General features: G+C 36.4%; 1 protein-coding gene across 1 annotated transcript in view; it reads right to left on the bottom strand.

Moving 5' to 3' along the window:
* DNAL1 (dynein axonemal light chain 1) overlaps positions 1–20,742 on the bottom strand; it is a 37,209-nt gene that overhangs the window by 3,947 nt on the left and 12,520 nt on the right. The window contains exons 4-7 of the mRNA XM_006046571.3: positions 17,924–17,979; positions 9,874–9,929; positions 2,164–2,290; positions 1,190–1,330 (exon numbers count right to left, since the gene is read on the bottom strand). Coding sequence (XP_006046633.1) covers positions 1,190–1,330; positions 2,164–2,290; positions 9,874–9,929; positions 17,924–17,979 — 380 coding nt within the window. The remainder of the gene's footprint in view (positions 1–1,189; positions 1,331–2,163; positions 2,291–9,873; positions 9,930–17,923; positions 17,980–20,742) is intronic.

The raw sequence follows: 20,742 nt of genomic DNA on the forward strand, positions 1-20,742 counted from the left end.
TACTTGGTCCAAAAGGCTAAATATGGCATGGTCTATTCAGGGTCTATGTAAGAGATTCTTTTCTATTCTTAATGGAAGGGATTCACTTTCTGTACACATTCAGAAAGGAAGACAAATGATTTCAAATAGTTTTGGAGTCTAACCAAAGTCGAACATAAAAAGGCTAAAGTCCAAGACTCTAATATACCCTGTCTTTTCTGCTATTTTATTTTAAATTATGAACATTCTTTAATATAGGTACAATATAAATAATTTAAAGAATAACAGAACCAATTTTTATATACCCATCATCCAATTTAAGAAATAGAACATCACCAGTATCTAAGAAACCTGTTTGCCTCTTCGTGTTTATTCCTATACCTCCCACAAGAGGCAGTCTACAGTCTTTGTTATTTTACCCTTTGATAAGTAACCAGAGGGAAAAAAGGGAACATACTGCAGGAATGGCTTCCTGATAGCACCACTGGGAGGAGGAGTGACCCAGAGAGGTCTGTGACTTATCATTTCTAGCTTTTAGATGACAAAAGAAGAAAGTTTGGTAAGGTGAATTATTAATCAGTAAAATGACAAAAAAAAAGCTATTAAGTGGTAGAACTGGGACTTGAACCCATGACAAAAAAGCTGATAAGTGGTGGAACTGGGACTTGAACCCAATCAGTCAAGGATTTTTCTTGACATTGTCACCTATCTTAGGTATTGACTGCATGTGCTCAGTCGCTCAGTTGTGTCCAACTATTTGTGACCCCATAGACTGTAGCCCGCCAGGCTCCTTTGTCCATGGAAATTTCCAGGCAAGAATACTGGAGTGGGTTGCCATTTCCTTCTCCAATTTTAGGTATTGGGAAACTAAAATTAGGGAGGAGAAGGAGAGAAAACACTACAATTTTGATCCAATTGTGAAAAAGCAACTGTTTACCATTTATGTCTAATTATTTTGCAATATAATATCTTTGGGACTTGAGAATAAACCCAGATTTCTCATAAGCTTTTGGTTTAGGGATGATCCTAGAAGTGTTTCATCTCATTCTGGCCCAAACTGGGACCATAAAATTTCCTATGGACAGAAATGGTCTTGGAGAAGAGAAATAACCTATCATTTTCTTTAGTTTTGCTGCTTTTCATGATTCCATGATACAAATTCAATTCTTATACCCAAAAAATATTTCCAAGCTGGCCCACAGTCACTCACCATCTAGCTTTTTCAGTTTGGGCACTCTCTTGGTTGCCTCTTCAACCCAGTTCCCCTCAGCAGAATGTTTCTCTTCCAAGGGATTGCCTACAAACACCAGGTCTTCTAGGCATGGCAGTTCTGCCAGCTTCACAAATTCAGCTACAAGTGCAAAGAATACATTACATATTAAAATGGCAAGTTTTACCATTATGATTTTAGGGGTTGAATTCCAATACCACTAGCTCTTAGTTTGTGACTATTCAGAACAACTTGTTAGGTTTTGAAGGAAGTAGGGGAAATTATACCATAGGAAGCCATTCTCTGAAGACATTATAGAAAGGGTGACATACCTCTTCTACCTTTGTGTTAGCCTAAGGATGGGATACAAAGAAGAAATGAGGTTCAGAATCAACAAATCAACCTCCAGTGATAGGTCTTCTCTATACTGTATGCATCAGTATCAGCTAAATTAAACTGCCTTTGTCTCTGCCCATCCCTTCATCTCTGAATACTTCAAGTCTCTACTGTAGAACGTATCACACAGTTTTCGAATTATTAACTCATAAACTAATCTTGCCCACTAAGCTGTGAACTCCTTGAGGGCAGGGATAGTGTCCTGTTCAGTTATGTATCTCAAGAGCTTGGCATGGTTCAAGGCACACAGCAGGGCTTTAAAAATGCTAAATGGATAGTGTACAACAAAAAAGAAAAGCAATTACATGTTAAATAAGTCTTCCATCTAAGAATTATTAAACTGATTCCTTTTAGCCTTTGGACAATTGAAATTTTTTTCCATGATTAATAGGATTAGGACCTTACAATCATTTCTAAGTAACCATTTAAATGCAAATGTCAAGTGTTTAGATGAAATATAGGAACTCATATAGCTATTTCTCTGTGCTGAGAAAGAAATGTCCTCAATTGTATCTTGTTCCCTACTGGGTTATTTTCTATAAACATGAGGTAGAAGATTAGCAAAGAGCCAGCCTCACCCCAGTCTTTCACCAGGTTATTAGACATGTAGAGAATCTTCAATTTCTTCATTACATGGATCCCTTTCAACTTCTCAATAAAATTGTAGGAGATCCACAGTTCTTCTAGTGTGTCCCCTACTGCTTCCTGAAATAGAAAGCAATTTGATTTACATGCATTTTTAAAATATAAAAATATAAAGACAATGGCCTTCAGAGAGAACTGAGACCCTCCTGTCCACTGGCAGGAGAGCTGAAGGCTGTATGGGAGTTTTTTCTCATTAAGAAAGCCATGTAGAACATTTTCTTCCTTTCTTCAAACTAATCTGAACTAAGAATAGCTACTGAAATCATCAAGAGGGGGAATAATAGTACTATTTTATCACTTTTATTGAACAGTATACTTTTCAAATTACTTCCCTATACATGGTATTATTTGATCCTTATTTAAAATAGGAAAATCATGTTATTTAATTTCTAACATAGATTAAGGGCTTTTTCTAAGATCACAATGCTATTTTGTTTTTGACCACACCACACAGCTTGTGGGATCTTGGTTCTCCAACCAGGGATGGAACTTGGGCCCACAGCAGTGAAAGCTCAGAGTCCTCACCACTGGACCGCCAGGAAATTCCCAACAATGCTATTAGATAGTAGACCTAGGAGACGTCCCTGGTGGTCCAGTGGTTACGACTCTGTGCTTTAAGGCAGAGGGTGCAGCATATGAGACTAAGACCTCACATGTCACAGGGTGCAGCAGAAAAAGAGAAAAAGTAGACCCAGGTCTAAATTTCAGGGTGGTTTTTTCCCCCCAATATTTGTTATGAAAACTTTCAAACATAAAAAAGTTGAAAGAATATTATTGTAAATATCCATATATCCATTACCCAGTTTCTACTGTAACATTTTACTATCTTTTCCTATCACATATCTGTCCATCTATCCATCCTGCTACCTCTCCATCAATTCACCTCTCTCTTTTTCTTTTTTTTGATGTATAAAACTCAAAACCCATCATTACAATATAAAGATTATATCATACTGACTCTTAAATGCTAGATATAATTGATGGTAGCACAAAATCTTTTCTTTCATATACAAAAGACAAAATGTAATGATTATTTGTTCCTTAAAAAACAAAAATTACTAGGCAGAATCAATTCAATGTTCAAGGTCCTCTTTTTTTTTTTTTTCTCCTTTTGGCTGAGCATGCAAGATCTTAGTTTCCTAACCAGGGATTGAACCTGTGCACTCTGCAGTGACAGAGTGGAGTCTTAACCATTGGACTGCCAGGGTACTCCCTCAATCCCCTCTTAACCCAAAAGAATTTACCTACATCTGCATGGTAATGTCTAGAATGTAGGACCCAGGTCTATGTTCTGGTACTTGTCAATTCAAAGACTATAAGAGAATAACTGTACTCTGGATAAAGATCATTAATGCATTTTCCATACAGATGGAACCAAGGGGAAAAGCTGAGAATGGAGTGGCCTGAGTTAGTTCTGTGTGTTATCCCAGGGCCCACAGTTTATCTTAATTTCAACTTTCTAAGTAGAAGAAACAACAGTTTCAAAGTAAAACTTTTAAATCAGTCCATTCCAGCACTTTATTAGAACTTGATGGTACCCCACTCCAGTACTTTTGCCTGGAAAATCCCATGGATAGAGAAGCCTGGTAGGCTGTAGTCCATGGGGTCGCTAGAGTCGGACATGACTGAGCGACTTCACTTTCACTTTTCACTTTCATGCACTGGAGAAAGAAATGGCAACCCACTCCAGTGTTCTTGCCTGGAGAATCCCAGGGACGGGGAAGCCTGGTACGCTGCCGTCTATGGGGTCACACAGAGTCGGACACGACTGAAGCGACTTAACAGTTTATATTAGAACTTTGTGATTTAACCAGCCTCTCTCAGGTAAATTCTGATACCTTCTCTCAAAGGATCTAATTAGTATATCATATATAGCATGAGTCTTCAGATAATTTAAACTTTGTTACATACATTTTCATTGCACTGCGTCCCCATCCATCTCCTATCTCCAGTTTAGAACGTGTGAGGCAGCAGAAAAAAATAGTGATTAAATACTAATTAGAAAATTTAGGCTCAATTCTAGGGTTCTTCCACTTATTTAGTGTCATTTTACACGTGCAGGTGAGGACTCTTGGTCAGTTTTCACATCGCCAACTTGATCAATTCTCCAAATAGCCAATTTGCTGAATTTACTCTTTTACTGATATAGAATAGTTGGGACAAAGTAAATATACATTGAAGACTGCGATAACTATTTACAGACTACTTATCTCGGCAACAGGGTTTAATAGTGTCTGCTCACTATACTTGGACACTTTACATAACTATCTGAGCCTCAGTTTCTTATCTGAAAATGAAGATTGAGGATTCTTTATCTTAAAATGAGGATATTATCTACTTATGAGTTTCAAGTGAGATAATGCATGTAAAGAGTCTGTTACATAATTATCAATACTGGATAATTATTAGGAATATTGGAGAGTGCCTAGAATTTAAGAAGAAAAAGATAAAGCAGAAACTGGGTAAAAAAATATGTTAGGTCAATTTCCAAAAGAAGAAACATAGCTAACAAATAAATATATAAAAAGATGTTCAAAATCATACAGATTAAAACAACATATTGTTTCTAACATATTGACAGATATTAAAAATATGGATAATACTCAGGGATATTGAGGGTAGAGGGGGTAATCCTCATTTTTATACCACTGATGCAAGTGGAGACTGGCATAAGCACCATGGGAGCAATCTGAGGTACTTGTCAAAATTTAAATGCACAAAAATAACCTCAGCTTTTCTATTTTTAGGAATCTAGCCTATGTAAATATTCAAACAATTGCTAAAGGATATATGTAAAAAGGTGTTCACTACAGTATGATATGTAATAGCAAAAAAAAGAGAGAGAGAGAAAGACCCTCTCCCTTAATAAAATATATGGAAATACTCTACATGCTCAGCTGTATTGGAATAGTTAAACACATTGCCGTATATACTGATAAAGTAGAAAACAACAGCTATGGAAAAGAATCGGAGAAGGCAATGGCACCCCACTCCAGTACTCTTGCTTGGAAAATCCCATGGACGGAGGAGCCCAGGCTGCAGTCCACGGGCTCGCTAAGAGTCGGACACGACTAAGCGACTTCACTTTCACTTTTCACTTTTATGCATTGGAGAAGGAAATGGCAACCCACTCCAGTGTTCTTGCCTGGAGAATCCCAGGGACAGGGAAGCCTGGTGGGCTGCCGTTTATGGGGTCGCACAGAGTCGGACACGACTGAAGTGACTTAGCATAGCATAGCATGGAAAAGAATGCATTAAATCTGCCTGTTTTTACATGGAAGGATATTCCTGATTAAAAAAAACAGGAAAAATATGCACAATATATTATCAGTACAAATATAACATACACACACTCACACTTGCATGCACATACACATACGCAGATGTCTGTTTCTACACAGAAAAAAATTTAAAGTATACAAATGTTATTTCTGTTATTCATGGAGCTAATGTAGAAAGAGGAAAGACTTTCACAGTGTATTTCATTTATTTATGAGTTGTTTGATTTGTTTTTTACAATAACATGTATTACTCTTAGAATTAAAAATTTAACCTAATAGTTTTTATAAGTAGCAATAAAATATTTGGAATCACAATAAATATTTACAGAGTGCCTACTACATGTATCAAGCACCAGTGTAGATGCTGATGGACGAAACTGATACACTTATCAGGATTTGTGTGTGACACAGAGAGAAAGAGAGGGAGAGATAGAGGGAACGAGAATAAACAAATAAGAAAAATGGGAAAAATTAAGAGTGGTAAGAGTTATTGACTAGAGTTCTGTTTTAGGTTAGGATAGTTGGGTCTCTTCTGAGGAAGTGACATCTGAACTGAAGTGTGAAAGTTAAGGAGCCAGTAATGTGGAAATCCGGAGAAGGCAATGGCACCCCACTCCAGTACTCCTGCCTGGAAAATCCCATGGACGGAGGAGCCTGGTAGGCTGCAGTCCATGGGGTCATGAAAAGTCGGACACAACTGAGTGACTTCACTTTCACTTTTCACTTTCATGCATTGGAGAAGGAAATGGCAACCCACTCCAGTATCCCAGGGACGGGGGAGCCTGGTGGGCTGCCATCTATGGGGTTGCACAGAGTCGGACACGACTGAAGCAACTTAGCAGCAGCAGCAGCAATGTGGAAATCCAACAACAACAAATAGTTCTCCTAAGTAGTTTTATATAGACTCCCTTCCTTCAATTTAACATTCCATGTCTCATATATTAGAGTAGTTATTTTTAAGTTACTGAGGCAGCTATTCAAATCATGCTATGAGGCTAATGTGTCTAGATGAATAAATCAGTTAGTATGTGAAACTGTCTGAAGTCCAGCATCTGTATCCATATGCAGACTTATTTTCCTTCAGTCTGTGCATAAGTATAAAGCTTTTAGATGGATTAAATGTTGTTTTTGGTATATGTACACACACATACACACACACACAAACTGAGGGGAGGAAAAGCAACACAAAAAACTTGGGGGTTACTGATAGTAGTTTATAGAAAGTAAGAGATCTAAGTGATGGTTCAGCTAGATAATATCTCCATTCATGCCTTTAATCCTATATTTACCATTTCTTATTGGTTTCTAGGTATATATTACATTTCACAGGAGAACTTATACACCATATCAATATTTAAGAATCTAGTTAGTGTTCAGTAAATCCCTGGGGGGACATCCAGCATCTATCATATTTGTCCTAAAAATTTGGGGGTGTATTTATTTGCAAATTCTTCCTTTATAGAAAATTCAAAGTAATGATTAGCCTTAAGTATAATAAATTCTGAAATTTTGTACTACAATTTAATACTTTGCCCATTATGAATAATGTCCCCCTATATATGACATTTTACCATCTAAAGCTCATAGAATGAGGAGAAGGCAAAATGTCTCTAAATTTACCAATCATTTAGAATATAAAAATAATTTATATATCATTAGGATTTTATTCGGAGAAGGCAATGGCACCCCACTCCGGTACTCTTTTGCCTGGAAAATCCCATGGATGGAGGAGCCTGGCAGGCTTCAGTCCATGGGGTCTTGAAGAGTCAGACACACTAAGCAATTTCACTCTCACTTTTCACTTTCATGCATTGGAGAAGGAAATGGCAACCCACTCCAGTGTTCTTGCCTGGAGAATCCCAGGGATGGCGGAGCCTGGTGGGCTGCCATCTATGGGGTCGCACAGAGTCGGACATGACTGAAGCAACTTAGCAGCAGCAGCAGCAGCAGGATTTTATTCATTATATCTGGCTAGAAAGCAAACAATTCATCTACTGGCTACTGTGTTGGGGAAAAAACTTCCTTTTATTAACTTCAGAATGTAATCTCTAAGAATTTCCAACATTTTATGAATTTATGTGGGTAAGCAGACATGCAGATGTGGGGATATTACCAGATAATTCAAGATAATTCCAAAATTGCTCCTCTGAACACTGATTCCTATTCAGGTGTTTTGGCTGTTTCTGTAAAGGGGTGGAATGGTGGTGGCCATTGTCGCCTGTCTGGTCATGGGCAGTTACTCTTCTGTAGTATACCAGTTTCAGAAGCAAAACAGTTTCAAATGACTTCAATGACTCTGATGAAGCACAAGCTAGACTTACTGAGGTGAGGTGGGGGAACAGGAGACACAAAATATTTCAGAGTTTTTATGAAGTATTTAACAATATGCACTTTTTAAAAATTATTATCTTTGGGGGAACATACACAAGAAAAAGAAATTAACTTCATCTTTTCTGAATTTCCTAGTTTTACAATATTCTTTCATTTCAACCTCTTTGCAAGGAAATTGAGATGGCCAATAAATATGCAAAGAAAATACACTGTCAAAAATTTTAACAAATCCATGTTTGGTAAGGGGAAATGGGAACCCTCTTACATTACTGGTGGTGGTATAAATTCGTACAACCTTTCCAAAGTGTAACTTGATAATACGTCACAAAAGCCTTAAAAGAAATTCATACCTTTTGACCCTGCAATTCCATTTCAAGGAATCTATCCAAGGAATTATTCATAGATGTATGCAATAATATAACTAAAAGGAGACTCATAATAGCATTGATTATGAATAATGAGTAACTTATTTAAATAAATTATGGTATATCAATAAAATAGAATATTATGTTGTCATTAAAAAAGAATATGGTTACAAATTATTTTAAAAACTTAAGTAATATCCTCTGATCAAAAACCTCCAATGGCTTTGCAAGCCACTTGGGAAAAAAATCTAAAATTGTTTCATGTCCTATGAGGGCAGGTTCTTGGCTGCATCAGCCTCAATGAGGGCAGTTCCTCATTCAACAGTTTTGCTCTCACTCAAGTAGCCAAGCAGCTTCAGTTTCAGGACATTTGCACTTGCTCTCCCTCTCCAGTCCGGAGTGCTGGTCCCTTGGCAGCTCTATAAGCCTACAGAGAGGACTTCCCATCAATCCACGTTCTCTTATATGCCTTGTTTTTCTTCATTGAATTCACCACTTGATATATTATTATACAATTATTTTCTAGTCTGTCTCCCTCCACTACAATATAAGTTCAATGAGAACAAGGACTTTATTTTATATTCTGCTGTATCTCTAGTGCCTAGAACAGTGCTTGGCTAAAAGGCATTCAGGAAATATACTGTATGGATTCGCTGAATGAATGAATGACATGGAAACATTATCTTTGTATACTAAGTAAAAAAAATAAAGAGATGGAAAACAAAATGTATAGTATGATTCCATTTTCTATATTCTCACCAAAGCAAAGGGAAAAAAGGCAAGAAAGATGTCAATCAAAATGTTAACAGTGGTTTATGGGTACTTTTTTTTTTTAAACCAGCCCACAGGATTTCTGTTTTACTGTCAATAATCTCAGTGCTTGCAAATGGGAGCAGTTACAAAGCTGCTTTTTGGAAGTTAGCTTGCTGGGTAATGCTTCCTTTTAAAGACTGAATAGATGAAGTTTGTTGTTTGCTGAAAGTGAACAGCACAGAACCCTTCGATTCACCTCTGAATACCCCTGTTTACAAAAAGTAATTTTTCTTTTTTTTTTTTTTAATTTTTACAATGTTCTGTTGGTTTCTGCCACACAGCAATGCAAATCAGCCATAATTATACATATATCCCCTCCCTGTTGAGCCTCCCTCCCCTTCCCCCATCTCACCCCTTGAGGTCATCAAAGCACCAGGCTGGGCTCCGCGTTATACAGCAACTTCTTACCAGCTATCCATTTTACACATGACAGTGTAGATATGCTGATGCTACTTTCTCCATTCATCCCACTCTCTCTCAGTGTGTCTACAAGTCCATTCTCTACTTCTGTATCTCTATTCCTTCCCTGCAAATAGGTTCATTAATACCATTTTTCTAGATTCCATATATATATTAATATTCTAAATTTGGTTTTCTCTGACTTACCTCACTCTGTATAACAGGCTCTAGGCTCATCCACCTCACTAGAACTGACTCAAATTCATTCTTTTTTATAGCTGAATATTATTTCATTGCATATATGTGCCACATCTTCTTTATATAGGTATTTTTTTTATATAGGTACTTTTTATATTTGCTTTTCTATTTTAAAAAGTTTCTGCAACAGACAAGTATTACTTATATACTCAAGAAAAAGAGTGTATGCTTTTTTAAGTAGTAAATAACAACCTACCAGTCCATTTAAGTTCTTTATGTTGTTTCTTCCTAAAGACAATATTCTCAAATTTTCTGTAGAGGAAAGAAAGCAATTTTGCTTTATTAGAATCATATCACACAATTGTTATAAATCTAATATAATAAAGCTTTAATACATTTATATAATAAATATCCTTATATAATAAGAAAGGCTGTACTAATAAAAGGTGGTGATCAAGTAGGAAATAACACTGACCTATCACTAAGGTAAACTCTACAACTGCACATCACATCAATATTAAATTTTATATGTTTAGCTATTTCAAATGCATGGTTTTAAATTACTGGCTGTAAGAAATATTACACAGATAAAATAAGAGTAAAAAAGATTTGAACTTTAAATTTGGGAGCGTATACATTTCAAACCTCTTGTAGTATGAGGACTTACACTAGAAAATAGAAACATTCTCATGTACAGTCCCCACCTAACTCCACAAAAGAAGTGAAATCAAGTGAATTAGCATTTTAAAAATCTTTTGTTGTATTTTTTAGGATAATTAGATTGTAATTTGGTTTCAAAAGAAGTCTATCTGTATTTTTTAAAAGGATGTTTCTTTTGTCTATAAGGTTACTTCTGGAAGAAAAAAGTAGAAACAGTGGTTGATTTGGGGGAGGAACTGAAAGTCAGTATAAGGGCAGAGGAAGATATTTTTAATTTAGCTTCTTCTGAACTTATTTGCATAACACCATGTACACATATTATTTTTCAAAATTAAAAGATTTCTAGTAAAACATGCAATCTCACTTCTGTGCTAAAAATCTACTGTGATTACTTATGCATAAGTTATATATTTAATTTTCACAACTTAAACTTTTATAACTCTGCTATCCAATATGGTAGTTACTAACCACATTGTTATTTAGTAGCTAAGTCGAGTCCGACTCTGCAACCCCATGAACTGCAGCACTCCAGGCTTCCCTGTCCTTCACTACCTCCCTGAGTTTGCTCAAACTCATGTCCACTGAGTCAGTGATGCCATCCAACCATCTCATCCTGTGTTGCTCTCTTCTCCTTTTGCCCTCAATCTTTCCCAGCATCAGGGTCTTTTCCAATGAGTCGGCTCTTTGCATCAGGTAGTCAAAGTATTGGAGCTTCAGCCTCAGCATTAGTCCTTCCAATGAATATTCAGGGTTGATTTCCTTTGGGATTGACTGGTTTGATCTCCTTGCTGTCCAAGGGACTCTCAAGAGTCTTCTCCAGCACCACAGTTCAAAAGCATCAATTCTTTGGTGCTCAGCCTTCTTTATGGTCCAACTCTCACATCCATACACGACTACTGTAAAAACCACAGCTTTGACTATATGGATCTTTGTCAGCAAAGTGATGTCTCTGCTTTGTCTAGGTTTGTCATAACTTCTTCCCAGGAGCACGTGTCTTTTAATTTCATGACCGCATCCACCATCTGCATTGACTTTGGAGCCCAAGAAAATGAAATCTGACACTGTATCCACTTTTTACCCGTCTATTTGCCATAAAGTGATAGGACCATATTAATTTAATTAAAATTATACATAAATTAAGTTTCTCAGTCACATTAACCACATTTCAAGTGCTTAATAGCTATAAATGGCTAGTGGTAACTATATTGGGACAATACAGATAATTCTATTGGATAACACTGTTCTATAACATCCATAATTCAATGGTTAAGAACAAAATCCAATCCAAGCTCTCCAAGGAAGTAACCAAACCTCTCAGAATCTGTTTTCTTTTATGTAAAATGAGGAAGTATAGGCTCTATCTTATAGGAATATAAGGACTAAATGAGATAATTGTCTAAAATATTCAGCATAATGTCTAATCCACAGTAAGTCCACAATAAATGATGTATGTGTGTATAGGTATCAGGCATTTATAGTTATGTAAGCTTTGGTTTCAGAGAAGGCAATGGCAACCCACTCCAGTACTCTTGCCTGGAAAATCCCATGGATGGAGGAGCCTGGTAGGCTGCAGTCCATAGGGTCGCTAAGAGTCGGACACAACTGAGCAACTTCACTTTCGCTTTTCACTTTCATCCACTGGGGAAGGAAATGGCAACCCACTCCAGTGTTCTTACCTGGAGAATCCCAGGGACGGCAGAGCCTGGTGGGCTGCCGTCTATGGGGTCGCACAGAGTCGGACACGACTGAAGCGACTTAGGAGCAGCAGCAGCAGCAAGCTTTGGTTTTATTTAATAAAATTTTCAAATTATCTTATGAGAAACATTTAGTTTTCAGAACAAGGTATTAATATTTTAAAAGCAATCTAATTCTTGCAAAATAGTTGAAATAAAACCCCATGTTATAGGCTGAATTGTCCCCCACAAATCCGTATGTTGAGATCCTAACCCCCAGTAACTCAGAATGTGACTCTATTTGTTGACAGAACCTTTAAAGAGGCAATTAAAGTAAGATGACATTTTAGGTAAAATCCAATATGACTGGTGCCCTTATAAGAGAGGAGATTAGGACACAAACAGAAACAAAGACAAAAGGAAAAGATGGCTATACACAAGCCAAGGAGAGAGGCTTCAGAAGAAATCAATTGTACCTACACCTTGATTTTGGACTTCTAACCTGTACAACTACGAGAAAGTAAATTTCTGTTGTGTAAGTCATCCAGTATGTGGGATTTGTTATGGCAGCCCTAGCAAACTAATATACTTTATATATAACTATAAATATGTAGAAATTAAATATATAAGAAAATCACATAATCAATTATTCTTTAAAGCTTCTTAATATGGAAAAACACTATCTTTTTCTATTTAATGCAGAATAAAAACCTTATTCAAAAAGTTATTCATTCAATACATAATTTATGAGCATCTACTATGTGCCAGGCATACCTATAAGCACTTGCAATATAACAGTGAATAGCACAGATGTAAATTCTTGCTGTCATGGAGCTAATTTCTGGCAGACAGTAAGCAAAACAATTAAGGGTATTAGATAGTGACAAGTGTAAAGCATAAAGAAAAGCAGGCAAAAAGAATGAAACAGCAGGGGGTAGAAGCATCCAACATGTTAGATAGAAGGTGACTTTGAAGTAAAGATTCCAAGGAAGTGAAACAGCTAGACATGAGGCTATCTGGAGGAAAAACATGCGGAGGGAACTTCAGCAGTAAAGGCTTCAAAGCAGGGCCATAGCAGAAGTATTCACAAAACACAGCCTAGCTGAGAAAATGAGAGGAGAGCAATAGGAGATGACATTAGAAAAAACAAACAAACAGGCCTTATAGGCGATATGACAGAGGAGTCAAGAAATTACCAAGGAATTTGGCCTGAGCAGCTAGAAGAATCCAGTTGTCACTGCCTGATACAGACACACAAGAAGCTGGGTTAACAAAGGCTGGGGAAGGATAGCAGGACTCAGTTTTGAACCTGTTAAGTATGAAATGTCCAGTAGACATTCAATGGAAATGTCAGGCAACTGAATGTGTAAGTCGAGTTCAGAGGAGATGCATGGACTTGAGCTATAAATGTGGGAACCATCAGCATACAGATGGTAAAGCTGTGAACTGGATGAGAATGTGGAGTAAGTAAAGACAGAAAAAAGATCCAAGAACTGAGGCCAGGGATACCCCAACATTAAAGAATTTGAGGACATGAGACTGGGAGGAAGCGGCCAGAAAGACAGGAGGAAATTAAAAGGGTACAGTATCCTACAAACCCAATAAAGAAATTGCTGCAAAGAAAAAGAAATCATGTCAAAATGCACTTAGGTCAACTAAGATAAGAACTGAGAAATGACCTCAGATCAGAGATAACGATATATGCAGATCTTTCAAAGATAATATCTAGCTTAATATATACAACTCTTTTTAAAAAATGTACATGAAATGCAATGAGAGGGCTAAAATGATATTATTTATTGCTGTCCAGGGAGGTAAGTTATGATATCAAAGTTAACAGATTAACTGTTCTTACATTACACAATTACATATTTTCCATATTTTAATATGCTGCATATGTAGAACACCACTATATGGAAAACACTTTTCAGGTCTTGAGGAAAATCAAAACATTATCGTAAAGTTATATTTATTTATTTACTAAACTGAAGGAGTATACTGTTTTAACAACAATATTTACTTTCTAATCTTTAAATGAGAGTATTATTTATATTGTACGGCTTTTTAGCCACAGTTTGAACATACTCATGTCATACTGTTTTCTCATCACAGCTGTTAGGGTTAATCTGCCTTAAAACCCCCCTGTTAAATAGCAATACTTGTTTATTTCAGATCTTCTCATATTAGCATAGTAGGTAAGACATAGTGCTCATGAAAGGAAAGGCGTAAGAGGCAAGCTAGAGTCATATATTCAGTATTTTATATGGATCAGTTGGCTTCATTTTGCTTCACAGTCACAGACAAAGTGTATTCTCTGTGGACTGCAGAAATACCATGTTACAAGCAGAACTAAAATGAGATGTGTCTAGTATAGCAAATACATGATACAAAGTCCTATCCTCTCTCTTTCCATGTCTACATTAGACATCAATAATTGATCAAGGTACTGAATTTCTGGAACTCTTTTTAACGTGATTTTCCTGAGAGTCACTACCAAGTGATCAAAGAGAATATGAGTTACCAGCCCTTTATAGAAGTTTACCCAATTTCATATGTCATAGTCATGTTTTTATGAAAGAAAAGCATGTTGTTCATACTGATAAATGTTACGAATTTAGCCTCATGTAAGCAAGTTATTTCAATTACAAAGAAACCAAAAGAGAAGAAAATGAAGTATCTCAAATTGTTTAATGAGTCTGTGAAAATTGGAATACACTGAATCATTTTAAATACAACTCTAATAGTAAACACTTCCTCTCCAGCACTATATAAATACTGAATGCAACTTTGAGTAAGGCACTAGGCAGGGGCAGGGGGAAACAGAGATTAGGAATAGAAGATTAAAAGATTAATAAAATATGGTTCTTGCCCTAAGGGGCTCATTATCTAAAGAGACAGAACATACTTCTAACTATAATAATAGCTACTATTTCTTGAGCATTTATATGCACCAGGCACTATTCTAAGCACTTTATACACACTGACTCATTTAATATTCAAAATAAATATATGAAGCTGTTGTTCAGTTGCTAAGTCGTGTCTGACTCTTTGAGACCCATGAACTGCAGCATGCAAGGCTTCCCTGTCCTTCACTATCTCCCTGAGTCTGCTCACGTCCATTGAGTTGTGATGGCATCCAACCATCTCATCCTCTGTCGACCCCTTCTCCTCCTGTCCTCAATCTTTCCCAGCATCAGGGTCTTTTCCAATGAGTCTGTTCTATACATTAGGTGGCCAAAGTACTGGAGCTTCAGCTTCAGCACCAGTCCTTCCAATGAATATTCAGGGTTGATTTCCTTTAGGACTGACATGTTTGATCTCCTTGCAGTCCAAGGGACTCTCAAGAGTCTTCTCCAACACCACAGTTAGAAAACATCAATTCTTTGGCTCTCAGTCTTCTTTATAGTCCTACTCTCACATCCATACATGACTCCTGCAAAAACCATAGCTTTGACTATATGGATCTTTGTCGGCAAAGTGATGTGTCTGCTTTTTAATACACTGTCTAGGTTTGTCATAGCTTTTATTCAAGGAGCAAGTGTCTTTTAATTTCATGGCTGCAGTCACTGTCCACATTGATATTGGAGCCCATCTGACACTGTTTCCACATTTACCCCATCTGTTTGACATGAAATGATAGGACCAGAAGCCATGATCTCTGTTTTTTGAATGCTGAGTTTCAAGCCAGCTTTTTCACTCTCCTCTTTCACCTTCATCAAGAGGTTCTTTAGTTCCTCTTCACTTTCTGGATTATAATCCAAGTTAGACTGTTATAAGGGCTTCCTTGGTGGCTTAGATGGTAAAGAATCTGCTTGCAGTGCGGGAGACCCAGGTTGAATCCCTGGGTCAGGAAATGTTTCCAAGAAAGAGTAATTATGATGATGGAAATCAGAGAAGTCTTTAAAGATCTTCCTCTAAATAAGATTTAAACTTTGCATTCTTAATGTTAGTTTTTTTTCTTGTAGGGTTTTCCTGTTACAGGATGGGGCTGTTCTCAATGAAAAGCACTGCATTAACAAGTGTACAAAGTCATAAAAAAGAATGAAATGTTTGGGTATAAAGAGGATGTTACAAGCTTTTAAATGACTCTGAATGCAACCTTAAGGCATTTAGTCTTAACTAGGCAAAGGGGAGTCATTGAAGGTCTCTGGCTTGGAGGAATGATAAATAGAACAATATTTTCATAAAGAAAACTCTGGTGTCAGTGCTGAAGGTCAACTGAAGAGCAGAAAGATAGGAGATAAGGAGATCAATTGGGTGGCTATCACATAAGTTGTAAGGCAGTGTTTTTTCAAATTGTGGATCATGTGAAATCAACTTCATGGGTTGTCAGCAAGGACCTACTATATGTTAATAACAGGAAAATCTACTCAATATCCTGTGATAACCTACATGAGAAAAGAATCTAAAAAAGAATGAATATATGCACATGTATAACTGAATCACTTTGCTGTACACCTGAAAGTCACATAACGTTGTGAATCAACTATACTCCAATAAAACAAACAGAAAAACCTTAGTGGATTGTGACAAACATTTAAAAAACCAGGAAATCACACTAAAATTTTTTAAAAATGGAACCAATGCTATAAGGGTAAATACGGTTTTACAAATTTTAATCCGGTTCATATGAGTATGTGTATATTTGATATGTATATTCATGTGTGTGCGTGCACAGTCACTAAGTCGGGTCTGACTCTTTGCTACTCCATGGACTGTAGCCTGCCAGGCTCCTCTGTCCATGGGATTTTCCAACCAATACTGGAGGTGGTTGCCATTTTCTCCTTCAGTGGATCTTCTCAACTCAGGGATTAAAGTCACATCTCCTGCATTGGCAGATGGATTCTTTACCACTGAGCCACCTGGGAAGCCCTATGAACATATGTACTGAGTTATTAATTCAACTGTATTTCTTACTGTGGGAAGTGGTAAAAAAAACGTTTGAAAAAGATGATCTAATAGGGAAATGATGAGGGTCTAAATTAAAGCTGTAGCTCCTGGAAATGGAAACGCAACAAATTATTTGAGAGCTCTTTCAAAGAATAAATTTAACAGGACTCAGAGATAAACCTGGATGTATGGCTTGAGGGAAATAAAGGGGAAATATTATAAGATAAATGATGGCTCACCAAAAGATACCTACATCCTAATCCCTGGATGTAAATGTTATCATATATGGGAAAAAATATTCTGCAGATAAGAGTAAGTTAGGAATCTTAAGATGGGGAAAATATCCTTGATTATCCAAGTGTTTCCTAAATGCAATCATGTATGTCCTTATAAGAGGGTGACAGAAAAAGATATGACAGAGACAAAACAGTAGAAGGAAATATGATCACAGAGGCAGACACTAGAGCGACACAGTCACAAGCCAAGGAATGTGGCAGTCATTCGAACCCAGAAAAGGCAAGGAAAAGACTCTCCCCTAAAGTCTCCAGAGAAACCATGGCCCTCTTAAAACACTGATATTGGCCCAGTGAAACTGATTTCAGACTTCTGGCCTCTAGAATTGTGAGGGAATAAATTTCTGAAGCTTTAAGCCAACAAGTGTTTGCAGCCCAGAGGCAACTTGCATAAGGAACCCTGACAACTGGGAAGGAGTTAATGCCATTAAAAAAGATAAGGCGCATAGGAAAAACAAGGATGTGACGAACAAAATTTTAAATACAACAAGTATGAAATACAAGAGAAATCTGGACAAAAACAGATTAAAAAAATTTGATTTTCTAGTTCATATATTTCAATTCTAACTCTACTAGCTTTAAAATGTCCTTAAACTATTCAGGTTTCATGTTATCTCTAATCTTCTTTGGATAGTCAAACAAAACACATAGTTTATATATTCTTTCCATCATCTGACAATTACTGTGGTTGAAACAGGTGCCAGCTTCTAGGATTATGCAGTGTCTCTGGAATGTTTCTTCCAAATAACTAAAAAAATTCTAGAACCATCTGTTACTGTGGATCACTTACTTAAGCCATTCAGGTTTGCAATTTTTTCAATGCAGTTTGTAGACAGTGAAAGCTTCCTAAAGGAGAAAAAAAAAAAGAATACTAGAATTAATAAGAAAAAAATTTAATAGTATAATACAAATTACTCCTCAAGTTCTCTCAGACGTTTCCTTTTCACACTGAACCCTTTTTTCCCCTCTCAGACGTGGCACGTGTTCTTTCATTTTGAAATCGTCATACTGTTTCCTTGATTACAAAAGTTAATAAACATTCACTGTATAAAATTAAAAAAACCTTTTTGTGGACATTTTGGTGTTTTCTATTAAATTTTTTAAATGCATATTTTCTTTGACCCACTAATTCATTTATAGGAACATATCCTATGGAAATAGTAATGCCAAATATATATGAATTAAACTATTTACTGTATTATTATAATAGCAAAAAAATGGGAAAAAAATTTATAAACACCCATCAGCTGAGGAATACAGATAACAAAATACTATGCAGCCACTAAAACAAACAAGATCGGGCCATACATACCAACTTTGGAAAATGTCCATGATACGTATATTATAAAAAGTCAACATAGTCCTAACCACCCCAGACATTTCCCCAGAAATAAATACTTTCACCAGTTTATATATATATTTTCTATATTTTTTCCCTATATATACTTTAATCGTATAAAAACAAAATTTTAAAGGGAGTATAGTTATATACTCCAGTACTTTGGCCACCTCATGCGAAGAGTTGACTCATTGGAAAAGACTCTGATGCTGGGAAGGATTGGGGGCAGGAGGAAAAGGGGACGACAGAGAATGAGATGGCTGGATGGCATCACCGACTCAACGAACATGAGTTTGAGTGAACTCTGGGAGTTGGTGATGGACAGGGAGACCCGGCGTGATGCGATTCACGGGGTCGCAAAGAGTCGGACTCGAATGAACTGAACTGAACGGAACTAAATTATACACTATTAATCTTCTCTTGACAAAAATGTTTAATATCTTAGCAAACTTCATGCAAAGAATATAATAAAAGCTAATTTTATTGAACACTTCATATGTGCCTAGTATTCTTCTAAATACATGTATTAACTATTTTAACCATCAGAATGATCCTATGAGCTACATATTAGTAACCATATTTTATAAATGAGGAAACTGAGACACAAAGATGTTAAGCAATTTGCCTACTATTACACAGCCAGAAAGTAGCAAATCCAAATTTAAAACCCCCCAAAACTGACCCCAGAACATGTGATCTTATCCTTCAGATCTGATTTGAAGAGGAATTATTCTTTTTTTTTTTTGCTTAAAACAGTAAAAGCAATTACTGTACACTGTAAATTACTGGTCATATGTGTGTATTTTCTAGTCATTCTCCACTCCCAAGAATTACCAATGAAAGTGAAAAACGGAGTGGAAAAGCAGGACTACAGTTGGGGAATAATTCTGTAATTGTTGTATAGGCAACCTGCCCAAAGATTGTCAGCAAAAATATGAACAGGATGACTCTTAAGCAGTTTCTAGGGTACTTTGGTATGAGGTATAGAACCTTCTCAAGGTTTGATAAAAAGATATTTGACCACTTTGAAATAATGCTCTTTGAAATCATGATTTTGAAGCCAAAAACACATTTAAGGTGGATTTTTATGTGCTACACTGTGTTCTCATCATAAAGGACAAGCTGCATACAATAACTAAATTATGTTTGTTTTTTCCTTTAATTCCAAAGATAGATATTAGTCTAATGCATGCATTCACAAATATGTGCTTAAGAGTCATTCAGATCACTTATTGTAAATACAGATACCTAGTTTCATCAGTAGGTTCTTTTTCTACAAATTTGAAGTAGGGCTTATCTGCTGCACAAGGAGGTTCTTATGTAGGCAGTCAGGGAACCACACTTAGGAAAATACAGGATTTTCCAATATTCTATAACAAGTGATTCTATAACATTCTATAGCCCTGACAAGACACTGCAGCTTAAGAGCATGGTTACAAGGTGTCATGGTATAATTGCCTCAAATTAGTCACAGAACCCTGCTAAAAAGCATGCAGAATATTCAGGAAATCAGTTAAAATAATAAACATATATCTGATACTTAAAAGTCTTGGGAAAATAGGATTGCAAGTAAGTGTAACTTAGTGCCAATGAGAAAAAAATAAAATAAAAAGGCTCTACATGAGAATGCTAGGACTTACCTGGTGGTCCAGTAGTTAAAACTTCATGCTCCCATTGCATGGGTTCAATCCCTGGTCAGGGAACTAAGATCTTACATGCTGTGTGGAGCAACCAATAATAATAATAATAAAATGAAATTTTTAAAAATGCTAACCCTGGTACTCAAAAACTGGTGCAATTTTGGTTGATATTTCCTTTTCTTTGTGTTTTTAATATTTTCTAGATGGTTTACAATGTATTTTAATAATCTGAGAAATTTTTCAAAAGCGGTTACTTCTATGCTTCTGAGTAAGTATAGTATTGACTTTGATGGATAATTTTACAAGAGAAACTACTAGATTTTATGACAGAGAAATAGTTTTATTGTGTTATTTAGCTTCTCCTAAGAGACAAGGAAATTTGTGTAAAGAATCCACCTTCTAATGCAGGGGACACAGATGCAATCCCTGGTTGGGGAACTAAGAACCACAGAGCAACTAAGCCCGTGCACCAAAACTAGAGAAGCCTCTGTGCTGCAACCAAGAGCCCATGCACGGCAACAAAGGCCCAGCACAATCAAAACAAAAAATCATACTGTAAAAAAAATATGACACAGGATAGTTTAGGATTACTCTATTAACGACCCTATAAACCAATAATCTTTTATGTTT

Source organism: Bubalus bubalis, chromosome 11, assembly GCF_019923935.1.
Source record: "Bubalus bubalis isolate 160015118507 breed Murrah chromosome 11, NDDB_SH_1, whole genome shotgun sequence".
Classification (NCBI taxonomy): Eukaryota; Metazoa; Chordata; class Mammalia; order Artiodactyla; family Bovidae; genus Bubalus; species Bubalus bubalis.